The sequence below is a fragment of the Mirounga angustirostris genome, unplaced genomic scaffold (genome assembly GCF_029215605.1).
Source record: "Mirounga angustirostris isolate CCGP_5_RB_7025 unplaced genomic scaffold, mMirAng1.0.hap1 SCAF_1, whole genome shotgun sequence".
Lineage (NCBI taxonomy): Eukaryota > Metazoa > Chordata > Mammalia > Carnivora > Phocidae > Mirounga > Mirounga angustirostris.
This window is the reverse complement of record NW_026991709.1, coordinates 81271507-81293985: the sequence shown is the minus strand read 5'-3', so window position 1 is coordinate 81293985 and position 22479 is coordinate 81271507. Positions and strand designations below refer to the sequence as shown.

The 22479-nt window shown below is 52.2% G+C and overlaps 1 protein-coding gene and 3 non-coding genes across 16 annotated transcripts; all 4 read left to right on the top strand.

Annotated features, from left to right (window-relative positions):
• The first annotated feature begins 2994 nt into the window (after positions 1-2994).
• EIF4G1 (eukaryotic translation initiation factor 4 gamma 1) lies at positions 2995-22443 on the top strand. Of its 13 annotated transcripts, none has more exons than XM_045903235.3 (33): positions 2995-3148; positions 3969-4025; positions 4248-4341; positions 4645-4731; positions 5837-6013; positions 6240-6339; positions 7444-7556; positions 8370-8462; positions 8667-8733; positions 9020-9850; positions 10128-10216; positions 10300-10486; positions 10790-10923; positions 11080-11238; positions 11405-11590; positions 11777-11974; positions 12198-12344; positions 12575-12811; positions 13008-13112; positions 13235-13394; positions 13603-13703; positions 14317-14419; positions 14662-14764; positions 14990-15222; positions 15539-15657; positions 15763-15935; positions 16443-16568; positions 16727-16808; positions 18340-18438; positions 18552-18686; positions 18797-18878; positions 19019-19159; positions 21815-22443. In XM_045903235.3, exons 3-33 carry the CDS (start codon positions 4282-4284, stop codon positions 21997-21999), a joined length of 4812 nt encoding a protein of 1603 aa, XP_045759191.1. In that variant the 5' UTR covers positions 2995-3148; positions 3969-4025; positions 4248-4281; the 3' UTR covers positions 22000-22443. The 13 variants fall into 13 exon arrangements, with proteins under 13 accessions (XP_045759191.1, XP_045759188.1, XP_045759194.1 ...); XM_045903232.3 differs by having other exon boundaries at positions 11402-11590; XM_045903238.3 differs by lacking the exon at positions 4248-4341 and having other exon boundaries at positions 11402-11590.
• On the top strand, positions 9906-9976 carry LOC123835066 (small nucleolar RNA SNORD66). Its single transcript, XR_006788624.1, has one exon. It is a non-coding gene; the product is annotated as a small nucleolar RNA SNORD66 (small nucleolar RNA).
• Positions 12864-12940, top strand: LOC123835064 (small nucleolar RNA SNORD66). Its single transcript, XR_006788622.1, has one exon. It is a non-coding gene; the product is annotated as a small nucleolar RNA SNORD66 (small nucleolar RNA).
• LOC123835063 (small nucleolar RNA SNORD66) lies at positions 13444-13519 on the top strand. The gene has a single exon (XR_006788621.1). It is a non-coding gene; the product is annotated as a small nucleolar RNA SNORD66 (small nucleolar RNA).
• Positions 22444-22479: the final 36 nt, after the last annotated feature.

The window sequence follows — 22479 nt, the reverse complement described above, 5'->3', positions numbered from 1 at the left end:
GGGAGTCAGTAGACCTGTCAAACCCCTTTAATGGATCTTCTGTGGTCCTGAGCAAATCAGCCTGTCTGGTGAGCCTCTGTTACCTGTAAAATGGGGATATCATAATTGCCTTCCTTGATATCCAATGGTGGTGATGTAAAGATAATTTGGAGGGGCGCCTGGCTGGCTCAGTTAGTGGAACGTGTGACTCTTGATCTTGGGGCTGTGGGTTTGAGCCTCATGTTGGGTGTTGAGATTACTTAAAAATAATTTTTTTTTAAAGATTTATTTATTTTAGAGACAGAGTGCATGGTGGGGTGGGGCAGAGGAAGAGGGAGAGAGAAACTTAAGCAGACTGTGCACTGAACGTGGAACCCAACACAGGGCTCAATCTCACGACCCTGAGATCACAACTGAGCCAAAACTAAGAGTCAGGTGCCCAAAAAATAAAATCTTAAAAAAAAAAGATAAATTAGAAAGTGATTTGTAGGGATGCCTGGCTGGCTCAGTAGGTGGAGCATGTGACTCGATCTCAGGGTTGTGAGTTTGAGCGCCATGCTGGGTGTGGAGCCTACTTAAAAAAAAAAAAAAAAAGATTTGTAAGTAGCAAAACAGTCTAAATAAAATAATTTGTTCCCAAATCAGTGATTGTGCTTTAGAGTAAAATTTTCATAATGACTCTTAACCTTTTACATTCATTCATTCATTCAGCAACAAGTATCAATGGAGCTTTACTCTGCACTGGACATTATTTTAGTTTGTGTGGATGCAAAGATACCAGAAAAAAACCCCTAGCCTCAAAAAGCTTACATAATGGAAAAGAAAACAATTGTGATACATTGTTATCGATACTGTACTGGGGTGTGAAGAAAGTACCCTGGAATCATTGAAATAGAGCCTAAGTGCCTAGGTAGGTCAGGGGAAATTTTTGAGGGAAAATGAGACCTGGAGGAAGATGAGTTTGTCCAGAGGAAAAGGGTAGAATATCGCTAAGGGAGTACAAAAAGAAGGAAAGCGGAAAAGCTATTTATTTTCAGAAACCACAGATAGTTTGCTTTGGCCAAGTGTACAGGGCCAGGAAAAAGTGTGGTAGGAGATATAGTAAAAGAGACACAGGCTCAGATCAGGTTTAGAAGAGCTTTGTTGTTCTAAGAAATTGACAGTATCTCTCAATGGAGACCACTGAGTGAGAGCAGGAAAGTTGTATCAGTTATCTGGGTAAGGAAGCTCACCATGGAGGCTGGGAGACCGAGCAAAGGAAATAAACGCTTGCACTAGGGCATTAGAGGTGGGGAAGGGCAGAAGAAAGATTTTTATAAAGATAATACTTGAATTTGATCCAAATACCAAGAGGACCTGGTGACTGATTAGAGGTAGTACATGGATGGGAAGGAATGTAGGATGAATCCCAGATTCTCAGGTTGGGCACTATTCATTGAAAAAGAATACATGGGCACCAACATGTATGGGGTTGAGGTGGAGGACTCTTGAGTAGGGAGAGTTGACAAGTTCCTATCTGGGCATACACAACTTGAGATGCCTGTGGGATGATCAGGTGGAGATGTCTTTTAGGTGGTACCTTGTTCTAACTGGAGCTTGAGAGAGAGGTTTCTGAGTTAGGAACAGATTGGCAGGTAGGCAAGTAATTGATTTTTATATATTAGTTTGCTTAGGGAGAAAGAAATTAGAAGAGTAGAGAAAGGAGTCATACATGATAAAGTCAGAACCCAAATGAAGAGTCAGAGAACACTAGATCTGCATTCTCATTCTCACTATGGTTCCTTCTCCATGAATCTATTTTGCTCTCCTTTGGAGCTTCAGTTCCTCTTATACAGTGGGAAGAATGCAATCTGTTTTTTGTTTTTTTTTAAAGATTTTTTTTATTTATTTGACAGAGGCACAGTGAGAGGGGGAAAACAGCAGGGGGAGTGGGAGAGGGAGAGAAGCAGGCTTCCCACAGAGCAGGGAGCCGGATGCAGGGTGATACTATGACCCTGGGATCATGACCTGAGCTGAAGGTGGACGCTTAAGGACAGAGCCACCCAGGTGCCCCTGAATGCAACCTGTTTTATAGGAAATCGTGAAGATTGAGATCACATAGGTCATATATATTAAGTGACCACGTTATCGTTGGTACAGAGAAAATGTTTTCTTACCTTCTGAGATTATATGTGTGCACATGCACACACCCCCAACCACCACAGATTGTGCACCAGAGTGTCATTGCCAGGTACGTAGGCACTGTTTCAAGCCCTTTTCACATGACTTAACTCTTTTAATCTTCACAATCCAATAGTGTGGATGGTATCACTGTGAGAGAAAGCACCGTGGTTAAAAGCTCGGACTGAGCCAGACTGCCTGGTTTCAAGTCTTCCCCATTTTACAAGTTATTAAGTAGGTAGGTAGTAGGCACATGGCCGGGAAGTAGCAGAATTTAGATTAAAACCTAGGCTAACTGAGTACGTGGATTTGCCTCTAGGACAATTCCTCCCGGTGCCAAAATTCTTTTGGCTGCAAGGCAGGAGTTTTGGGATTATTTCTTCCGTCCTTATTCTGAACTTTCCATGATTGACTTTTGTCTCTCCCTGGGAGTGGCTGATCTTTGTAAGGCAAATTTACTCGTGCTAATTCCTTAGGATGTTTCAGTCCTTTTAGCCTAATAGGTATTCAGTTTAAACAGGCATTTCAATCACTTTATTTTCAAAGGCTGCATAATTTGTATTTCTTTTCATATTTGTATCATGATTTATTTAGGCAGGACTGGGTCTTTAATAAATTTCGGTATTCTCAGCAACGCCCCCCCCCGCCCCGCCTCCGCCGCCAGCACTCAGTACTTAGTATGCACTCAATAAATGCTTGTTCAAAGAATGAATGAACTAAAGAACCGCGGAACAGAGACGCCGAGGGGGGTCGGTCTGGAAGTTCCAAAGTTCGGGAGGGGACAAGGGGGCGGGTAGTGACTGTCACATGACGAGGCGTGGCAAATCTTATGTACTCCGCGGCGCCGGGCGCAGCTCCGCCCCCTGCGCCGGTCACGTGGGGGCGCCGGCTGCGCCTGCGGAGAAGCGGTGGCCGCCGAGCGGGATCTGTGCGGGGAGCCGGAAATGGTTGTGGACTACGTCTGTGCGGCTGCGTGGGGCTCGGCCGCGCGGACTGAAGGAGACTGAAGGTAAAGCCGCCATGTCCGGGCCCGACCCGGCCCCCCCACCCCCTCCCCCCGCATCCGCCGCCATCCGGGCCGGGACCGGCCACCCTGCGCAGCCGCCCCGGCGCCCTGGCCCCGCGGCCCAAGCCCGGGCCCCGGCCCGTCAGGGCCCGATCTCTGGCCCACGTGTGCCCGGCCTGGCCCGGCCTGGCTGCTGGGTGGGGGTGGGGGAGCGCGGGGCCGGAATATGCGGTCCCCGCGGGCTGGTAGGGTGCCGGGTTCGCCGGCCGCGAAGTGCCACCTCGGCCTGACCCGAGGGGGCCCCGCGGGCGCAGGCACCGCGGCTGCCGGCCCACCGCCCCCTCCCCCCTTTGCGGCCCGGCCGCCGGGAAGTGACACGTTGTTCTTTGGCACTGGCCGGCGCTGCGCAGGGAGGGCGCAGGGGAGGGAGGCGGCAGCGGCGGGCAGGGAGGAGCCCCCGGCCCCGCCCGCCCTCCGGGCCGACCCTCACTTGCTAGGAACCGGCTCCTCTTCGGCCGCCGCCCGCCTGGCCTTTTACAGCCCGACTCCCGCCCTTCCTGGCCTCCGCTCCTGGGCGGCGGCAGGCCTCGCGTCTGGCCCCGTGAGGGTGCCCCCGCGGCCACCCGCAGCAGGCGTGCCTTGTGTGCCCCTGCGCCTGGCCCCGAACCCGGTGTCCCCAGGTGGGGGGTGGGGACACCACGGCCGAAGCTGCTAGCTCCGTTTGTGATCCGGGAGCCTGGTGCCAGCGAGACCTGGAATTTCCGGTCTGGTTGGTCTTGGGCCCCGCGGAGCCAGGTTGATACCCCTCACCTCCCAACCCCAGGCCCTCGGATGCCCAGAACCTGTAGGCCGCACCGTGGACTTATTCTTAACCGAGGGGGTGAGTGAGGGGGCTGTTTCAGCAGACCAGGGGGGTGGTTGGAGGTGATGCGGGTTTGACAACGTGTTGGTGGGGACGTAAGGTGGATCCTTCACCCCCTTCGCGCCTCCGGTACTTTGGTACTTCGGTGTGGGACCTAGCCCTTGCTTCAACCCCTCCCCCACTCCATTTGCCTTAAGCTTGGGTCCCTTCCCCTTTCCGAGCTCCACTCTTTCCCAACAGGTGCTGGGGGGACCCTGATGTGGCACCAAATGAAATGAACAAAGCTCCACAGCCCACAGGCCCCCCACCTGCCCCATCCCCTGGACTCCCACAGGTAATTAGGGAGGAATTAGTAGAGACTGGGGTGGGGGTGGGAGAGATCAGGCAGCTGGTCAGGAACAGGTTCCAACCTCTGGATTTTCCCACCCCCATCTGTGTCAGGGCAAAGTGCAGCTTTCTGCTGCCAAATTTGAGACAGGGCCCCTGGGCTGTTCCCAGGGGCTGTCATGGGGAAGAGGGGGCATGTGGACTGCTGAAGCTCTTGGCACAGGTCTGCTCCCCTTACTTTACCAGCTTATGTTTCTGCCCCCCCTCCCCGGGTTTCCCCTCTTGCTGAACTCTGGTCTCCCCCCTTCAGCCAGCGTTTCCCCCGGGGCAGACAGCGCCGGTGGTGTTCAGTACGCCACAAGCGACACAAATGAACACGCCTTCTCAGCCCCGCCAGGTGAGGGGCTGTGGGGAGGGGAGTAGGGGGCCTGGGTGGGAGCCATGGAAAGCTTTGGCCAGTCTGGGCCTAGGATGGAAACTATGGAGGCTGTGTACCTGCCCCAATTTCCTGACAGTTGCTCTGTGTTGTTTCATGCGGCTCTGCACTTTGTGCTGTTGATTACTTACAGTGGCTGGCCCCTTGGGGAGTATGGAGTCAGTGGGGGTGGCATTACTAGGGGTCCTGGTGCCTTGAGAATTGGGAGCAGTGCTTTGGGCCCTGCTGTCAACTCCTGTTTTCCTATTTCCTCCTTTTCCTGGGAGGTCGTGAGTGCTCCATTCCCCTTCCCTTCTTTCTCTTTGGACTATGGCAAGATAAACACTCCAGCTGGTTCTTGCCTTTCTCTGTTCTCTAAATTCTTCCTCACTAAGTGGGAGCATTTGTGTCCTACCTTTTTCATTTTTGTTTTCCTCCTCATCACCTTGGGGATAATTCTCTTCTTTCCTGTCCCCATGTGCTCTCAGGGAGGATTCAGGTCTCTGCAGGTAATACCCCTTTGCTGATCCTGGACCCTCTTGTGGTCTCACCCTTAACCTCCACCCTAGTCAAGGGCTAGACACAGGGACGGGTCTTCAGGGTGGGGACATTGTTTGCTGTTGAGGTCCTCAGTCTCATGCCAACCAATGCATGTTAGAGGCTAGATCTTGGCGGAGTGCATATCTGAGAACTGGGAGACTACTGCATGTTAGTGGTTAGCTCCTCTGTACCTTAGGGTGGAGCAATGCATGTTGGGGAGTATGTTGCCCACAAGGGCTTTACTTAGGCATGATGCATCTGGGTGTTAGGGAGCCTTTGCAGAGGGGTAGCCTGGTAGAGGTGACATGAGTATGCACGGCAGTGAGGGAGTAAATATTCATGGTGTGCAAAGCGCATACCTGAATGTGGAGGGTACGTGTGAGTACAAGAAGCTGCTTAACCATCAGTTGGTCGGGTGAGTTAGGATTGGCCCCTGTGCTGCAAAGCCCCCAGTATTTCTCTCCAGACTAGAGACATTGTGGAGTTGCCATTTTGCTGTCCATTGCCTCCCTTTCCCAACGCCAACTGCCTTCCTCCCTCTTGACAGCACTTCTACCCTAGCCGGGCCCAGCCCCCGAGCAGTGCAGCCACCCGAGTGCAGAGTGCAGCCCCCGCCCGCCCTGGCCCAGCTGCCCATGTCTACCCTGCTGGATCCCAAGTAATGATGATCCCTTCCCAGATCTCCTACTCAGCCTCCCAAGGGGCCTACTACATCCCTGGACAGGTGAGGCTGGAGGCTTGGGGGCTGGAAGCCATGGAACCTTCAACCCCAACCCTCCTCTCCCCTACCCTGACCCTCTAGTCGCATCTCTTCTGCAGAGGTGTGACTTCCCTTCTGGTCATTGCCCACAGTGGCTTGTTCTGTCTTGCCCTGCATTCTCTTTGTAGTCTGATATGGTACTCAAAGCTCCCTCAACTCCTCTCCCCTCCTCCTCCCCCTTCCCCACCAGGGGCGTTCCACATATGTTGTCCCGACACAGCAGTATCCTGTACAGCCAGGAGCCCCAGGCTTCTATCCGGGTGCAAGCCCTACAGAGTTTGGGACTTACGGTAAGCAGGGGAGGGTCAGGTGGGAGAGTCCCAGGGAGCATCTAAACATGCCTACGAATTCCTTGACCCTTCCTCGGCTCATTCCTTGGTCTAGAAATGATAGGGTTAGTAGGTAGTAGGGATTGGTGCTTAATGTGAAACTGGTGTTGGGTGGGTGGGGGGGTAAGGGTGCAGGGCAGAGCATTTTATCCTATTGGTGAGAGTTGGGAGTCCTCCCTGTGTCCAAGAATTTAGGATCAGGCACAAGTTTGAGGGCCTCTTAGTAAACATTCCCTCTGACACTTGTTCCATGGTTGGTGGGAGCCCATGTAACATGGATTTGGGAGGTTTTGTAGCTGTTTTTCATTTATATTCTAGGAAAGGATTAGTCTGTTCTTTATGGCAGTGGTTTCCAAAATTTTTTGATCATCAGGAAATATTTTGAGTATGTACCTCTAATACATGTATGTTTTTGTTTGTTTATACGTATGCATCATTTAAATAACACACTTAATGTTGCTTGTCAAAAACAAGTGGAGATTATGGATGAGATTAAAGAACACATCCCATTTTGGAGACCATTGCTTTAAGGAATTAGTTTTTCCACATCCTGGGCCTGGTTCATAATGTTACTTTTTGTTTCCTTGCCCCTTAGCAAAGGGCTGGAGACTGGAACTGGACTCAGGTTGAGTGGAACAGGGTTGGCAAATCTGTTTTTCTCATTCCCAGCCAAAGACCTGATTCTGTTTCAGGTTAAGTAGTTGCTGCTCCCTCAGAATACATGTGTGTGTGTTGCTGGGTGTTGGGGGCATACATAATACCTTATAGGATAGAAGAGAAACCGAAGTTCTGGTAGTGGGAGCTAGTATGTGGTGGGGAAGGAGTGCCTGTCTACGAGGTGTGTGTATGTCAGTGTCAGGAATTCTTGTAAACGCAGTTCAGACTGGTTCCCCAGCTTTGATAGACACCTAATTCCCTTGGGGAGGTGGGTGGGGCAGGGCAAGGGGCCGGCTGCGGGTGATGAGAGGTTCTGGGGATGGGAGGCGTTCAGGCAGGCATCTATATGTGGTTGGGCCCTGACGCTGCCACCATTCTTCCTTTCTGTGTCTCCCCCCCTCCCCCAAGCTGGCGCCTACTACCCAGCCCAGGGTGTGCAGCAGTTTCCCACTGGTGTGGCCCCCGCCCCAGTTTTGATGAACCAGCCACCCCAGATTGCTCCCAAGAGGGAGCGGAAGACTGTGAGTAACAGCAAGGGGCTCTGGGACATCTGGGAAAGGGAGAATCAAGGTCAGGCGTCTTGTGGGTCAGGGAGCAGAAAGTTGAGGAAGGAGATCTTCAGCTGGGAGTGGTTAGAGAATGGAGATCTGTGAAGTGCTCAGGTTCTTTGTAAGGACTAAGACTTCAGTGTAGAAGTGGCTCATGGGAAGACTGAAGAGGCTAGTGCAGGAGTTCCTGAGAGACCCAGGTTCTGGGGGTCCATAAGATCTATGTATGGTTTGGGGTTTCTGGTGGCTGGTCTTGGAAATGGTTTGTTTTCTGTGGCCCCAGCCCCCACCTCCCAGTCCTGGAAGCTCTTGAGGCCTCCGCCTCTGCTCAATCCTCAAGCCCTGGGCGTGGTGCCCAGAATAGGGTGCCAGGGCTGGGGAAGCCGCTGAGTCACCCTGGCTCCACCCACTGGATCTGGGCCCTGCCCCCAGAGATCAGGCAGACTAGCCACAAGTGAGCTGTATGGGTGCTAGGTGGGGGTCCTGGGCCCCATGGTGTGCAGCCAGGGACTTGGGGACTGCTGGTGGGGCAGGGTTGAGGGAGGGAGGGGCATTGTGATGTATGGGGCTGCTCTGTGAGGTCAGGGGTCTCTTAGGGGTGGGGGCCAGGGTAGGGAGTACAAGATGAGCTGGATGGGTTGACAGTAGAACTCATGGGGTTTCTGGCACCCACCCACCTGCTTCCCAGTGGGGGGTGGGGGGTTGGCCTGGAGTCTTAGAAGTGGGGCAGGGTGGAGAGGTGGGCTCCTCCTATTTCCCACTCATCCCGGAGCTTTCTTTCCCCAGATCCGAATTCGAGATCCAAACCAAGGAGGGAAGGATATCACGGAGGAGATCATGTCTGGGGCCCGCACCGCCTCCACACCCACCCCTCCCCAGGTATTGTCTGATCTTTGAGTGAGGCCCTGGCTAGGATGGCTGTTCTGACTGGGGTTCCCAAGTCCTTTGATCTTTTCTTTCAACGAAGGGATTTCTTTATCTGCTTTCCTGGGTTTTTAGGCAGAGTTAAAGTAGAAATGGCTCTAATAGAGAAGGGTTGTGGGCCTCATCGGGGCAAACTTGGTAACCCTTTGTGTCCTGCAGACGGGAGGTGGTCTGGAGCCTCAAGCTAATGGGGAGACACCCCAGGTTGCTGTTGTTGTTCGGCCAGGTAGGTAAGCAGGTGGGGCAGAGCTTTAATGGGGAAAAGGAGTGTGACAATTTCACATGCTGAGGAGGTGGAGTAACTTGACCTGGGTGCCAGAGAAGAATGACCTTAGGTTTTAGGTAGTGGGATTTTGCGAGTGGAGCAGATGTTGGGTGAAAAGAGAAAAGGCTTAGGTGGGATAAGATGGCAGGGGTGGGTGTTAGGCTGGGAATGTCTTGGCTGGGAGGAGGACAAACAATAGCAGTGAAGACGTGCCTCTAATTACTTGTCATCTTTCCTTGTGGCGCAGATGACCGGTCCCAGGGAGCAATCATTGGGAGCCGACCGGGGCTGCCTGGCCCAGAACACAGCCCTTCAGAATCCCAGCCTTCATCACCTTGTCCGACCCCATCACCACCCCCAATCTTGGAACCGGGGTCTGAGCCTAATCTCGCAGTCCTCTCCATTCCTGGGGACACGGTGACAACGGGGATGATCCAAATGTCTGTTGAAGAATCCACCCCCATACCCCGTGAAACTGGGGAGCCATATTGCCTCTCTCCAGAACCCACTCCCCTTGCTGAACCCATACTGGAAGTAGAAGTGACACTTAGCAAACCGATTCCAGAATCTGAGTTCTCTTCCAGTCCTCTCCAGGTTTCCACCCCCTCTGCATCTCACAAAGAGGAAATTCTTCCTGAACCGAATGGCATGGTCCCATCTGAGGATCTGGAACCAGAGGTGGAGTCGAGCCCAGAGCTTGCTCCTCTCCCTCCCCCAGCTTGTCCCTCCGAATCCCCCATGCCCATTGCTCCAACTGCCCAACCTGAGGAACTGCTCAACGGAGCCCCCTCGCCACCAGCTGTGGACTTAAGCCCAGTCAGTGAGCCAAGGGAGCAGGCCAAGGAGGTGACCGCGTCAGTGGCTTCCCACACCGTCCTCTCTGCCGCTCCAGCTGTGGCTCCTCCAGCTACTTGCCCAGCTCAGGAGGAGGAAATGGAGGAAGAGGAAGAAGAGGAAGAAGAAGGAGAAGCAGGAGACGCTGAGGGTCAGAAAGGAGGAGAGGAACTTCTCCCCCCAGAGAGCACCCCTGTTGCAGCCCACCTGTCTCAGAACTTGGAGGCAGCAGCCGCCACCCAAGGTGAGGTGTGGCTGGATGGTGGAAGTGGGGCAGGCTGGAAGGTGTGGGGTTTTCTCTGTAGTGATGACCTCTCATTTGTGCCACTGTGTCTGGGTCATAGAAGCCCTTTGATGGAACCTAAGAGAGAAAATTCCAAGATTAAGGAATTTTAAGTCTGGAGTGGGTGTGACGGAAGGAGGAAATACTGTAGAGTAGCTACTTTTTTTTTTTTTTTTAATTTCCCCAGGGATTAGGGGTACTCCATAAGTTATTCCCATTTTTCTTACCCCCCAAATAGTGGCGGTGTCTGTGCCAAAGAAGAGACGGAAAATTAAGGAGCTCAATAAGAAGGAGGCTGTGGGAGATCTTCTAGATGCCTTCAAGGAGGTAAGGGAGCAGAAAGAGAGGGCAGAGTTTGGGTATGAACACTAGTCATACTGCAACCAAAATGGAATGTCCTATGGTTACAGGTGAGCCCAGGAGTACCAGAAGTGGAGAATCAGCCTCCTGTGGGCACTAGTCCTGGTCTGGAGCCTGAGGGCAGCAGTGCATCCCCGAGGCCTGAGGAAGCAGACGAGACCTGGGACTCAAAGGAAGACAAAATTCACAATGCTGAGAACATCCAGCCCGGGGAACAGAAGTATGAGTATAAATCAGGTATGCTGGGGCACCTGGGTGGCTCAGCTGGTTAAGCATCTGTCTTGATCCCAGGGTTCTGGGACTGAGCTGAGCGTCGGGCTCCCTGCTCAGTGGGGAGCCTGCTTCTTCCTCTCCCTCTGCCCCTCCCCTCACTCGTGTTCTCTCTCTTTCTGCTCGCTTGCTCTCTCAAATAAGTAAATAAAATCTTAAAAAAAAACCCCAAAAAACCATATTCTGAAGGAAGGGTTGAGAAGGGTTGGGTATTCTTTCCAGGGCCCCAGGAAACAAAGGTATGATTGGTTCATCTCGTCTTCCTCGTAGATCAGTGGAAGCCTCTAAACCTTGAGGAGAAAAAGCGTTATGACCGTGAGTTCCTGCTTGGCTTTCAGTTCATCTTTGCCAGTATGCAGAAGCCGGAGGGATTGCCCCATATCAGCGATGTGGTGTTGGATAAGGTTGGTAGACTTGAGGGGGAGGGTCAGTTTGGGCTGGCTGGCTGGCTGGCTGGGGAGGAGCCTGAGGTCCTGAAAGAGTAGTGAGGAGCCTGAGGTCCTGAAAGAGTAGTCAGGAGCCATAGCTTATTTCTCATGCCTTCCCTGTCCTCTTTGCAGGCCAATAAAACACCACTGCGGCCACTGGACCCCACTAAACTTCAAGGCGTCAATTGTGGTCCAGACTTCACTCCTTCCTTTGCCAACCTTGGCCGACCAGCCCTTAGCAACCGTGGGCCCCCAAGGGGTGGGCCAGGTGGGGAGCTGCCCCGAGGGCCGGTGAGTGGGACTGGCTAGGGGGACAGATGGTTGGGGGGGGTTGGGGAACGGCTCCCTTGTCTTGCTGCGGGGAGGGGGAGTCTGCCCTGGGGAGGGGGTGGTAGTGGTGGCACAGTTGTGCTGACTCGCTCTGTGTCTTCACTTGGCCTCACCCCTTGCTTAGCAGGCTGGTCTGGGACCCCGGCGATCTCAACAGGGCCCCCGAAAGGAACCCCGCAAGATCATTGCCACAGTGTTAATGACTGAAGATATAAAGTTGAACAAAGCGGAGAAAGCCTGGAAACCCAGCAGCAAGCGGACGGCCGCTGATAAGGATCGAGGGGAGGAGGATGCTGATGGCAGCAAAACGCAGGTACCGGCCAGTGCTGCTTTTGCTGTTTCTTCCCAAGGTCTGCCCTCTGAGCCAGCTCTGCCCTCTTTGCTTCTGTCATCCTTATGACTAGTGGCTGCTTGAGTCCCTACGACCTCTCCCATCACTCCCAGCAACCTCTTCTGAGAAGCTCACTGGATTCTCAGTCTTCTCTGTCCCCTCTCCCAGGACCTGTTCCGCAGGGTGCGCTCCATCCTGAATAAGCTGACACCCCAGATGTTCCAGCAGCTGATGAAGCAGGTGACGCAGCTGGCCATTGACACTGAGGAACGTCTCAAAGGGGTCATTGATCTTATCTTCGAGAAGGCCATTTCAGAGCCCAACTTCTCTGTGGCCTATGCCAACATGTGCCGCTGCCTCATGGCGGTTAGTGTCCACTGCTACTGAACCTTGTGGTCTAATTTCCTACTTCTCTCCCTAGGACTCCTTGAGTCCAGCTTCTTGGTTCTCTTCCAGCCTGTGCTGTTGATGGCAGCCAGGAGGTGGCAGAGTGGGGGCCAAGGGTCTTCCTGGGTTAGGTAGCTAAAGACCCTTGGGGGGCCTTCCCGCTCGGGACCAGCTTAAATGTGATGTTCTCTTTGACATACAGCTCAAAGTGCCCACTACAGAAAAGCCAACAGTGACTGTGAACTTCCGAAAACTGTTGTTGAATCGATGTCAGAAAGAGTTTGAAAAAGACAAAGATGATGATGAGGTTTTTGAGAAGAAGCAAAAAGAGATGGATGAAGCTGCTACGGTGAGAGAAAACCCACCAAGCCCACTGTCCATCCACCCAGTTGCTGCTCGGCTATAGAATGGGGTGGGGGGAGGTAAAAGGGGGTTGGGGGTGATGGTGTTTTGGGGGTTTCTCTGCCTTAAGACAGGAATACTTGCTGCTAGGGTTAGGAATCCAGATAGTGGAGGAGAGAAGGGTTTTAGCCCAGTGTCTGGGTACCTTTTTGATGGATTTCTGCCATATAATTCCAGGCAGAGGAACGGGGACGCCTGAAGGAAGAGTTGGAAGAGGCTCGAGACATAGCCCGGCGGCGCTCTTTAGGGAATATCAAGTTTATTGGGGAGTTGTTCAAGCTGAAGATGTTAACAGAAGCGATAATGCATGACTGTGTGGTTAAACTACTTAAGAACCATGATGAAGAGTCCCTTGAATGCCTTTGTCGTCTGCTCACTACCATTGGCAAAGATCTGGACTTTGAAAAAGCCAAGGTAGGGGTCCTGGGATGTGGAATGGGACAGGCTGAAGTGCCTGGGGCCTGCTGTCCACTCACAAACTCCTTGTCGGGCTGTTGTGTGTGGGCCACCGAGCCACAGTGATGGAGCTGAGGGTCTGAGGAGGGGCCGGGCCTGCAGTTGGAGCTGAGGTGTTACAAGTTCCTGATCTGATCCCTTTGCTTCTTCCTAGCCCCGCATGGATCAGTATTTCAACCAGATGGAAAAAATCATTAAGGAAAAGAAGACTTCATCCCGAATCCGCTTTATGCTGCAGGATGTGCTGGATCTGCGACGGGTGTGTGTCCTCTCCTTCCCACTGCTGGTCGGCTGCCTGTACGCCATAGCCCCCAGTTCCCAGCATTGCTTTGTCTGGCCCTCTGATATAATTACCTTGTGACTGGCCTTCTGTCCCTACAGAGCAATTGGGTGCCACGCCGTGGGGACCAGGGTCCCAAGACCATTGACCAGATCCACAAGGAGGCTGAGATGGAGGAGCACTGGGAACACGTAAAAGTGCAGCAGCTAATGGCCAAGGGCAGCGACAAGCGTCGGGGCGGCCCCGCAGGCCCACCCATTAGTGAGTCTGAGGCTCAGATTAAGGAGGGGGCCGGCTGAGGGGTTACGCTTTCCACTGATGACTTTTTGTTAGTGCCACGTGTCTGGGCCACTGAGACCACATGATGGAACTGAGGATCTGAGGAAGGGGGGCTGGGGGCGGCCCCAGGCAATAGCAGTGCTTGGAGGTATTCATTATTGCAATATGCTGTCTCTCCTCTTTGTCCCAGGCCGTGGCCTCCCACTTGTGGATGATGGTGGCTGGAACACAGTCCCCATCAGCAAGGGCAGTCGCCCTATCGACACCTCACGACTCACCAAGATCACGAAGGTAGTGGGTGGTGTATTGGAGGGAGTGGTGGTGGTCATGGGGAGGGTAAAGAGGGATCAAACAGGCAGTGAGCCTAGGTTAGGATCTTGGTCCCCTCACTTTCTGAAGTTGGAAAAGTGATGGCTGAATTTTTCCTCTTAGACTAACTGGTTAGATTGCTAGAGACGGGACTGCCAGCTGAAGGGGGTATATTCACATCTGTCTGGGCCAGTGGTTAGCAAACTCACATAGCAAACCTGGCCCATTCCTTGCTTCTCTATATTCCACAGCTAACAACTGGTCTTTACGGTTTTTTAACAGTTGAAAAAGATAAAGTGGATGATATTATGTAATATGAAATTATTCAAAATGTAAATTTCAGTGTCCTTGGTTTTATTATAACACAGCCATATTCATTCCCCTTAAGTATCGTCTGTGACTGCTTTTGTGCAACAGTGGCCGAGTGGAATAGTTGAAATAGAAACTGTATGGCCTGCAAAGCCTGAAGTATTTACTATTTGGTCTTTTACAGGAAAAGTTTGCCCGGCCCCTGGTCTAGGCCATTTGCTACTGTGTAGCAGTGGGCTTTGGCCAGATCAGACTCTTGACGTCTCCGTTCCCTTTCCTCCCTCAGCCTGGCTCCATTGATTCTAACAACCAGCTCTTTGCACCTGGAGGACGATTGAGCTGGGGCAAGGGCAGCAGTGGGGGCTCAGGAGCCAAGCCCTCCGATGCAGGTATGGAGGCCATTGTAAAGAGTTGGGTGGCTGTTTTTTCTTTCTTGAGGGCAGAGCCTTGTTTGTAGGGGAGGCTTTTGGTACCAAGTGGTTAGGTAATAACAGGAGGCCTATGCTCGGGACTAGGACTGAATGAACTGTGTTTGTGTTGGGAGTAGGACCAAGTGTCCTAAACCGGCAAGTAGGAGATAGAATGGGAGAATGTGGGAAGAGATTTTGATCTGGGCCTTCTGCCTCCCCAGCATCAGAAGCTGCTCGTCCAGCTACTAGTACCTTGAACCGCTTCTCAGCCCTCCAACAAGCAGTACCTACAGAAAGCACTGATAGCAGACGTGTGGTGCAGAGGTGAGGTTTCCTGGGTGTCTCCGTTCTTCACGCGGGGACTACTGTGATGGGCTTTGGGCGTTGCCATAGGAATCTTCGCACCTGTAATCAGAGCCCCTAGCTAAATTGGAGCACATTCCTGATGCCGGGAACTAGGCCCGGTGGTTGCTCAGCATGTTGGATAGCTATACGAGAGAACACCTCGGTGGTACAGGTGAGAGGTGACGTGCCTGTTTTTTTCTCTAGGAGTAGCTTGAGTCGGGAAAGAGGTGAGAAAGCTGGGGACCGGGGAGACCGCCTAGAGCGGAGTGAACGGGGAGGTGACCGTGGGGACCGGCTCGATCGCTCTCGGACACCTGCCACCAAGCGGAGCTTCAGTAAGGAAGTGGAAGAGCGGAGTAGAGAGCGGCCCTCCCAGCCTGAGGGACTGCGCAAGGCAGCTAGCCTCACAGAGGATCGGGACCGCGGACGGGATGCCGGTAAGGGGCTGGGAGAGGAAGGGAAAGGTGTTGGTTTGGGTCTAGCCAGTCTCCAATCTTCAGAGCTCCGGGCCTAGGAAAATTAGAACTGAAGAGTCTCCATGGGGCGCCTGGGTGGCTCAGTGGGTTAAGCGTCTGCCTTGGGCTCAGGTTAGGATGGAGCCCCACATTGGCCTCCCTGCTCAGCGGGGAGCCTGCTCCTCCCCCCTGCCGCCCCTCCTCTGCTCGTGCTCTATTTCTTGCTTTCTCTCTCTAGAATAAATAAAGTCTTAAAAAAAAACAACTAAAAGGTGTTGAATCTGTCCTTCCCCTTCAGTGAAGCGAGAAGCCACCCTGCCCCCGGTGAGCCCCCCGAAGGCTGCGCTTTCTGAGGAAGAGCTGGAGAAGAAATCCAAGGCCATCATTGAGGAATACCTCCATCTCAATGACCTGAAGGTAGGCTCTGGGTGGGGTCTGAGCGACAGCAGAGCAGGCGGGACATGTGCTCACCGGCCTGGACCAAACGGTGACTGCCCTCTCCCTCCTTCCGCACCCCTGTAGGAGGCAGTACAGTGCGTACAGGAGCTGGCCTCACCCTCCCTGCTCTTCATCTTTGTGCGGCATGGCATTGAGTCAACACTGGAGCGCAGCACCATCGCTCGTGAGCATATGGGGCGGCTGCTGCACCAGCTGCTTTTGGCCGGGCACCTCTCCACTGCTCAGTACTACCAAGGGTATGCCTTCTGAGGGCCTTCTGCTTTTACAGACCCATAGACTTTCCTCCTTTGTAGGATGCATGCAGCCTTGGATAAGAGTGTAGGTTCCTCAGCCATCCTGGTCAGCGTGACTTTTGGCAGGGCTACGGTATACCATGCAAGGACAAGAGTATGGCCTTAGCTTGAGATAGTTGCCCCCTGTTTAGGAAGTGTTCTTGAGGGGGTCCGCAATTGATCCTTTAACAATGCCATGTTGCCCCAGAAGGAGAGTGGGGGTCCGGCTTACCTTTCCTAGAATGCCCTGACTTTTTTTTTTTTTAAGATTTATTTTTATTAGAGAGGAGAAAGAGAGGGAGAGGGAAAGAAAATCTTCAGGCAGACTCCCTGCTGAGTGTGGAGCCCAACATGGGGCTTGATCCCAAGACCCCAAGATCATGACCTGAGCCAAAATCAAGAGTCGGACGCTCAACTGACTGAGTCACCCAGGTTCCCCTAGAATGCCCTGACTTTGAATTCCATTTGCAGGCTGTATGAAATCTTAGAACTGGCAGAAGACATGGAAATTGACATCCCCCACGTGTGGCTCTACCTAGCAGAACTCGTAACTCCCATTCTGCAGGAAGGTGGGGTACCTATGGGGGAGCTGTTCAGGTAAGCCCCCTTTTTGGGATTCAGGGGAGGTAAAGACAAAGTTGGGGAGGGGAGGCATATATGGCAGGTGCAATGCCTGGGTTTAGGGAGCGATGGGGTAGTGTACTGAGAGGGCTTTGGAGGCTGTCAACACTCACTGTATTTTTCTTTCCCTGTAGGGAGATTACAAAACCTCTGAGACCCCTGGGCAAAGCTACTTCCCTGTTGCTGGAGATCCTGGGGCTTCTATGTAAAAGCATGGTAAGTAAGAGCCTTTTGGGGGTGATGTGTCAGGACTTCTCTTCCCACCATGCGGTTTGGGCTGGTTACGGTGACTCTGGTGCCTCATGGCCCTTTGGTGGGATGGGGTTAATGGTGATGGTGTGCTGTGTTGGTCCCTGGGAGAGGAAACGTCGAGGCTGGCACTCTCAGACCAGTTCCTGTTGTGAGTTCTGGACAAGACTGGGGGAGAACAGCAATCTAAGACCCTAAGTCCTTGATTGTTTGATTCATTCATTCAACTAGCATTTTTTTTTTTAAACATTTACCAACCACATACTAGGCACTGGGAATACCACAGTGAATAAAACAGTTAGGAAACCAGCTGGAAGAGAAAAGTAAGAAATGACAGCTTAATAAACACAGTGTGAAGTAAAGCATGAAATAAAATAGTTGAAATGGAGTGTCTTGGGTACTGTGAGGTTGCAAAGGAGTGTCTCTTTGGTGATGTTCATGACAGAAAGCTTTCCCAGAAGGGCGCTGGAACTGCTTTGTGAAAGTTAAGTGGTGACTAGCAAATGTCACGGAGAGACGGGAAAGGCAAGTGGGTGGGGCACTCCGTGGTCAAGAGAGCTGGGAAGAGCACTTTAGGAGTTTAGCTGCCCCTAGGGCCTGGACAGATAGACTTGAGTGGAAAGGAATTGTTCTAAAAGCCTGTATTAGGGTAGTTTGTTTAAAAAAAAAAAAAAAAAGAGGTATATTGAACTATGTGTATTTCATTGAATCTGTGGTGCAGCAGGTTGTAGGACATGTTACTGCTACACTGTCGATAAAGAAAAGACTTACGGTCATTTGTTTAAATGTAATGTATCAACTGTGAGATGAGACTCAGTGGTGTATTAGAATGAGCATCTTTAAAATTCATGAACTACGGTAGTCTTATTAAGCGTCAGTGTCATCATTCTGAATATCTGCTGCTATAAAGAGTAATGCCTTCAGAATCTCTTGTCCCCTCACAGAAAATGGGCTCAGACTGTTGTTTATGTGAGGATTTCTGATTTGCAGTGGGGGTTGTGGGAGTATATCTGCTTCTAAAATTTTCTGGACTTGGTAACCAAAAAGGCATATTTGTTAGAAGTTGTCCACTCCCATGAGCATTTGTTTGCTTGGAATAATGAAAGACTAAGCTATTTTAGAAAAAGAATCAGAGGAGTGTGGAAGGCTACGATGAGTTGTGTGGATTTGGTTTTTTACCTTTTTCAGTAAAGGTAATTCTGTGAAAGCTAATTGACCTCTTCTGTAGAGGTTCTTAGGCTATCCCCCCGCCCCCCCCCCCCCCCCCGTTTCCTAACACTGTGGTAGATGATTTCTTGTGTCTTTGGGTGATTTTTTGGCTGATGTCTGTCCAGTACTAGCCTGTAGGCATGGAGAGACTGCCTATTTGGTACTTCTGTTACATCCTGAGCCCCTGGAGGGCACCTAGTGGCCTTTCAGTAAATATTTGTTGGGTGACATTTGTGGAGCTAGGTCTTGGAGGGAGAGAAAGTTGCTGAATTGGTCTTGCATTTTCCAGAGTCCCAAAAAGGTGGGGATGCTGTGGCGAGAGGCTGGACTCAGCTGGAAGGAATTTCTACCTGAAGGCCAGGATGTCAGTGCATTCGTCACTGAACAGGTTTGTGGCTGGAGTTAGGCTAATTCTAGCATTTGGGACTGGCCATTCTTCTTCTTCTTCCCTCAAAACACTCACATGGTACACTTACCTCCTGACTGTGGGTCTTTTTGTAGAAGGTGGAGTATACCTTGGGCGAGGAGTCAGAAGCCCCGGGCCAAAGGATGCTCTCCTCCGAGGAGCTGAGCAGGCAGCTGGAGAAGCTGCTGAAGGAGGGCAGCAGTAACCAGCGGGTGTTTGACTGGATAGAGGTATGTTTCTCCTGGGTACTGGGGGAGAGGGATAAAGGAGAGGCAGTTTTTGGCGTGCGGGTAGGGGCATAGTTCAGAACTTAGGGGCCTTTTGTTTCTCTTCTGCACAGGCCAACCTGAGTGAGCAGCAGGTAGCATCCAACACACTAGTTCGAGCCCTCATGACAACTGTCTGCTATTCTGCAATTGTCTGTAAGAGGAGCCAGGGAGATGGTGGGGAAAGGGTGGGCCCAGCAGACAAATGGAGGGAGGGAGGTTTTGGTCTTCGCCTCCTGGTTGTGGACCAGGCCGAGGGTGCATTAGTCCACTTAACTCTATCTTCTTCCCTGTAGTTGAGACGCCCCTCCGAGTGGATGTCACGGTGCTGAAAGCGCGAGCGAAACTGCTACAGAAATACCTGTGTGATGAGCAGAAGGAGCTGCAGGCGCTCTACGCCCTCCAGGCCCTTGTAGTGACCTTAGAACAGCCCGCCAGTAAGAGCCAGGCTGCAGGGCGTGGGGGTGGGGGCGCTGCCAGAGAGCAGGGGCAGTCATGGAAAGGGTCTCAACCCAGGAGAGGGGGGTGGTCCCTGGAGAGCAGAACGCCCTGGTGGTTGATTTCTTCCCCCTGCACGGGTTTGTTTCCTGGCCTACAAATGGAAGGAGGTAAGACTCAGCCTTGAAGCTTAATTGGCTGCCATTTTGTACCCGGCCAGCTGTTCGATGCCAGGAGCACGGAGGTGAAAAACAGTAATGATTTCTAAGGACCCAGTGCTCTTGTGGCCTGGCAGGGGGCTGAGAGGCTTTTCTTTCCTTGCCTCATTTAATTCTCACAGCTGTTGTTTAAAGTATATCCCTGTTATCCCCTTTACCATGTTGGGAGACTGAGGTTTAGGTTAGCATGCCTGAGATTGTGCGTTCGGCAAATAGGTATGTGCCAGGGCACTGGGACGTTGGCAGAGATTAAGTCAAGCACAGTTCTCGTGCTGGCATGGAGTCTTAACAGGTGATGAGTGGTGGAAGATGGGTCCTGCAGGGTGCTCTCTGGGGACACCTAGCGTAAGGGATGACGAGTGGGGAGTGGGAATTGACAAAACGGCAGCCCAATGACAAAGGGGAGGGGGGTCCTTGAAATGAAGGAATTGTGTGTAAACGCAGGCCCTGAGGCAGAACGGACTTGACTCAGGTGAAAGAAGTGCCCGGGGAAGGCCAGCGTGGGCGAGCATAGCAGCTAGTTGTGTGTGAGGCAAGATGGGGCTGGAGAGATGGACATGGGCCAGGTCCTGCAGGGCTGTCTAAGCCATGGGACGAGTTTTGGCCTTCAGCCTAAGGCCGGGAAAAAGCTTTGTGGAATTTTAGTTTTTAGATCATCCTGGCCATTAGTAGGAGGAGTGGTTTGGAGTGGGTTGAATGTGAACACGCAAGAGCAGCAAATTAGGAGCGGGTTGGGTTGCTGGCGGCTCGGGCTTGCTGGTAGCATTGGAGATGGGGGTGGTGCGGTTGCAGTTATAACACAGGCATGATGGGAGGGGTTATGAGAGAGGGGAAGTTACAGGCCTTCCAGCATGCTTTTTTAGCAGGCGGGGGGATGGCATGGTACCATTTGCCCTGGGGGGGGGGGCGGGGTTGGGAACACTGGATCAGGTTGAGGTTGGTCATAATGAGTTTGTGGTCCCTGGGCGGGGGTGATCAGCAATGTCAGACAGCTGGGTACGGGAATGCATTTGGAAAGGAAGAGGTCCGGGTTGGTGGCTGATCTGTGAGAAGCTGGCACAGCAACACATGCAAGTCACCAGAGGGTATGGGATTGCTTGAGGGAGAGTGGTGAGAGCCTGCGATAGAACGTTCAAGTGGAGCACCCACAGGTAGGGATCAGAGGAGGACAGGGCCCTGTGAACAAAGGACAAAGTAACTTTAGGAGAGGGAAGTGGTCTGTAACGTTAGATGCTACTTGAGAATTCCATAGGAGCAGACCTGAACATTTAGGGCCTTTGGAGTGTAAAAACACAGAGGCCACTCTGGCATATTTGGTAGAGCAGGTGGCAGTCTGGATTGGAAAGGACTGAGTAATACTTGACTGAGACAGGAAGAAAGGAAAACAGCAAGTGTAGACAGAATCTTTGAGTTTAGTTAATCTCTTGTCCAAAGACAAAAATCTTTTGTTTGACTGTAGGAGATAGTGGTTGTAAAGGAGGCCTTTTGTGTTTAGATGGGAGAAACTTGGGCTCAAAAATAGAGGGCAGAGTGGATAATTGATTGTGTAGGGTCCCCAGGGTGGGTGTGCATGGGATTTGGAACACAAGTTTGGGATAAATGCTCTCCTGCTGTAGGATGAGTCTGGGGGGCGGTGGTTGTGGATTTGAGGGGGTGTGTACCCTGAGGAACATCCTGGCTTGCAGCTTCTCATAGATGGCTGTCAGCATTTCATCTAGGCCTGGACTCCAGATCCGAGCGAGGCTTTATTTAGAAAACAATGAATTCGCTACTTGGCCTTCCTTTGCTTTTGGAAAGTTTGGCAGGGCAGTGTGGGGGTATGGGATAGGTTGTGTTCAGAGCTTATAGGACAAGTGCTTGGGAAGGCTTAACCTAGTAGTCAGGATGGGGAGAAAGAGGGTCCAAGCAAGGGGTGCCGGAGTTGAGCCTAAAGAAATTCAGTAGGAAGGTGACAAGAGAAAGGAAGTCCTGGCAAAGGATGCAGCACCTGTAAAAGTGTCAAGGCCAGAGAGGATGTGTATGTTCAGGAGATGTGTGGAAAATAAGAGGAAATTGGGATCCAGTTTGCTAGCATCTGTAATGGGGACCAGTGAATGTTCCAGGTTATAAACCCTTGACTTTGGTGAGTGATCTATCTGGGACTTAACGTCATTCCTTAAATTGAGGAGTACCAAATCTGTGTATAGTTTTTGAGTGAAGCTGCTGAGGTGAAGCTTGGGCAGGTTGGTAAGGTTTTTCTGTGACTCATTACCATGCACGAGTCTCACGAAGAGGTTAACATCTTGTTAGAGACCCACCTAGTCACTCTGGAATGGTCAGACACACAAATACCAGGAAGGTGGATCAGGCCCTTGTTTTAACAGTGGAGCCTGGGAGTGGAATGGGGTGGCTGTGGGCAGCACTCCTCTTAACTGCTCTTGTCCTGCCTGCTTGCAGATCTGCTTCGGATGTTCTTTGACACGCTGTATGACGAGGATGTGGTGAAAGAGGATGCCTTCTACAGCTGGGAGAGTAGCAAGGACCCTGCTGAGCAACAGGGCAAGGGCGTGGCCCTTAAATCTGTCACAGCCTTCTTCAAGTGGCTTCGTGAGGCGGAGGAGGAGGAGTCTGACCACAACTGAGGGCGGGTGGGGCCGGGGACTTGGAGCCCCATGGACACTCAGATGGCCCGGCCAGCCGCCCGGACTGCAGGGGGGGCGGCGGCAGCGGCGGCGGCAATGGGTGCCTGTAGTGCGATGTGTCTGAGCTAATAAAATGGCTGAAGAGGCAGGATGGCGTGGGGCTGCCTGGGGCCCCCCCTCCAGGATGCTGCCAGGTGTCCCTCTCCTCCCCCCTGGGGCACAGAGATATATTATATATAAAGTCTTGAAATTTGGTGTGTCTTGGTGGGGGGGCACCACCGCCTGCCCCTGGGGTCTTTTTTTATTTTCTGAAAATCACTCATGGGACTGCCGTCCTCGCTGCTGGGGGCATATGCCCCAGCCCCTGCACCACCCCTGCTGCTGCCTGGGCAGGGGGAAGGGGGGGGCACGGTGCCTGTAATTATTAAACATGAATTCAATTAAGCTTACTGCCTCCCTGCTTTATGGCCTGCTCCCTCT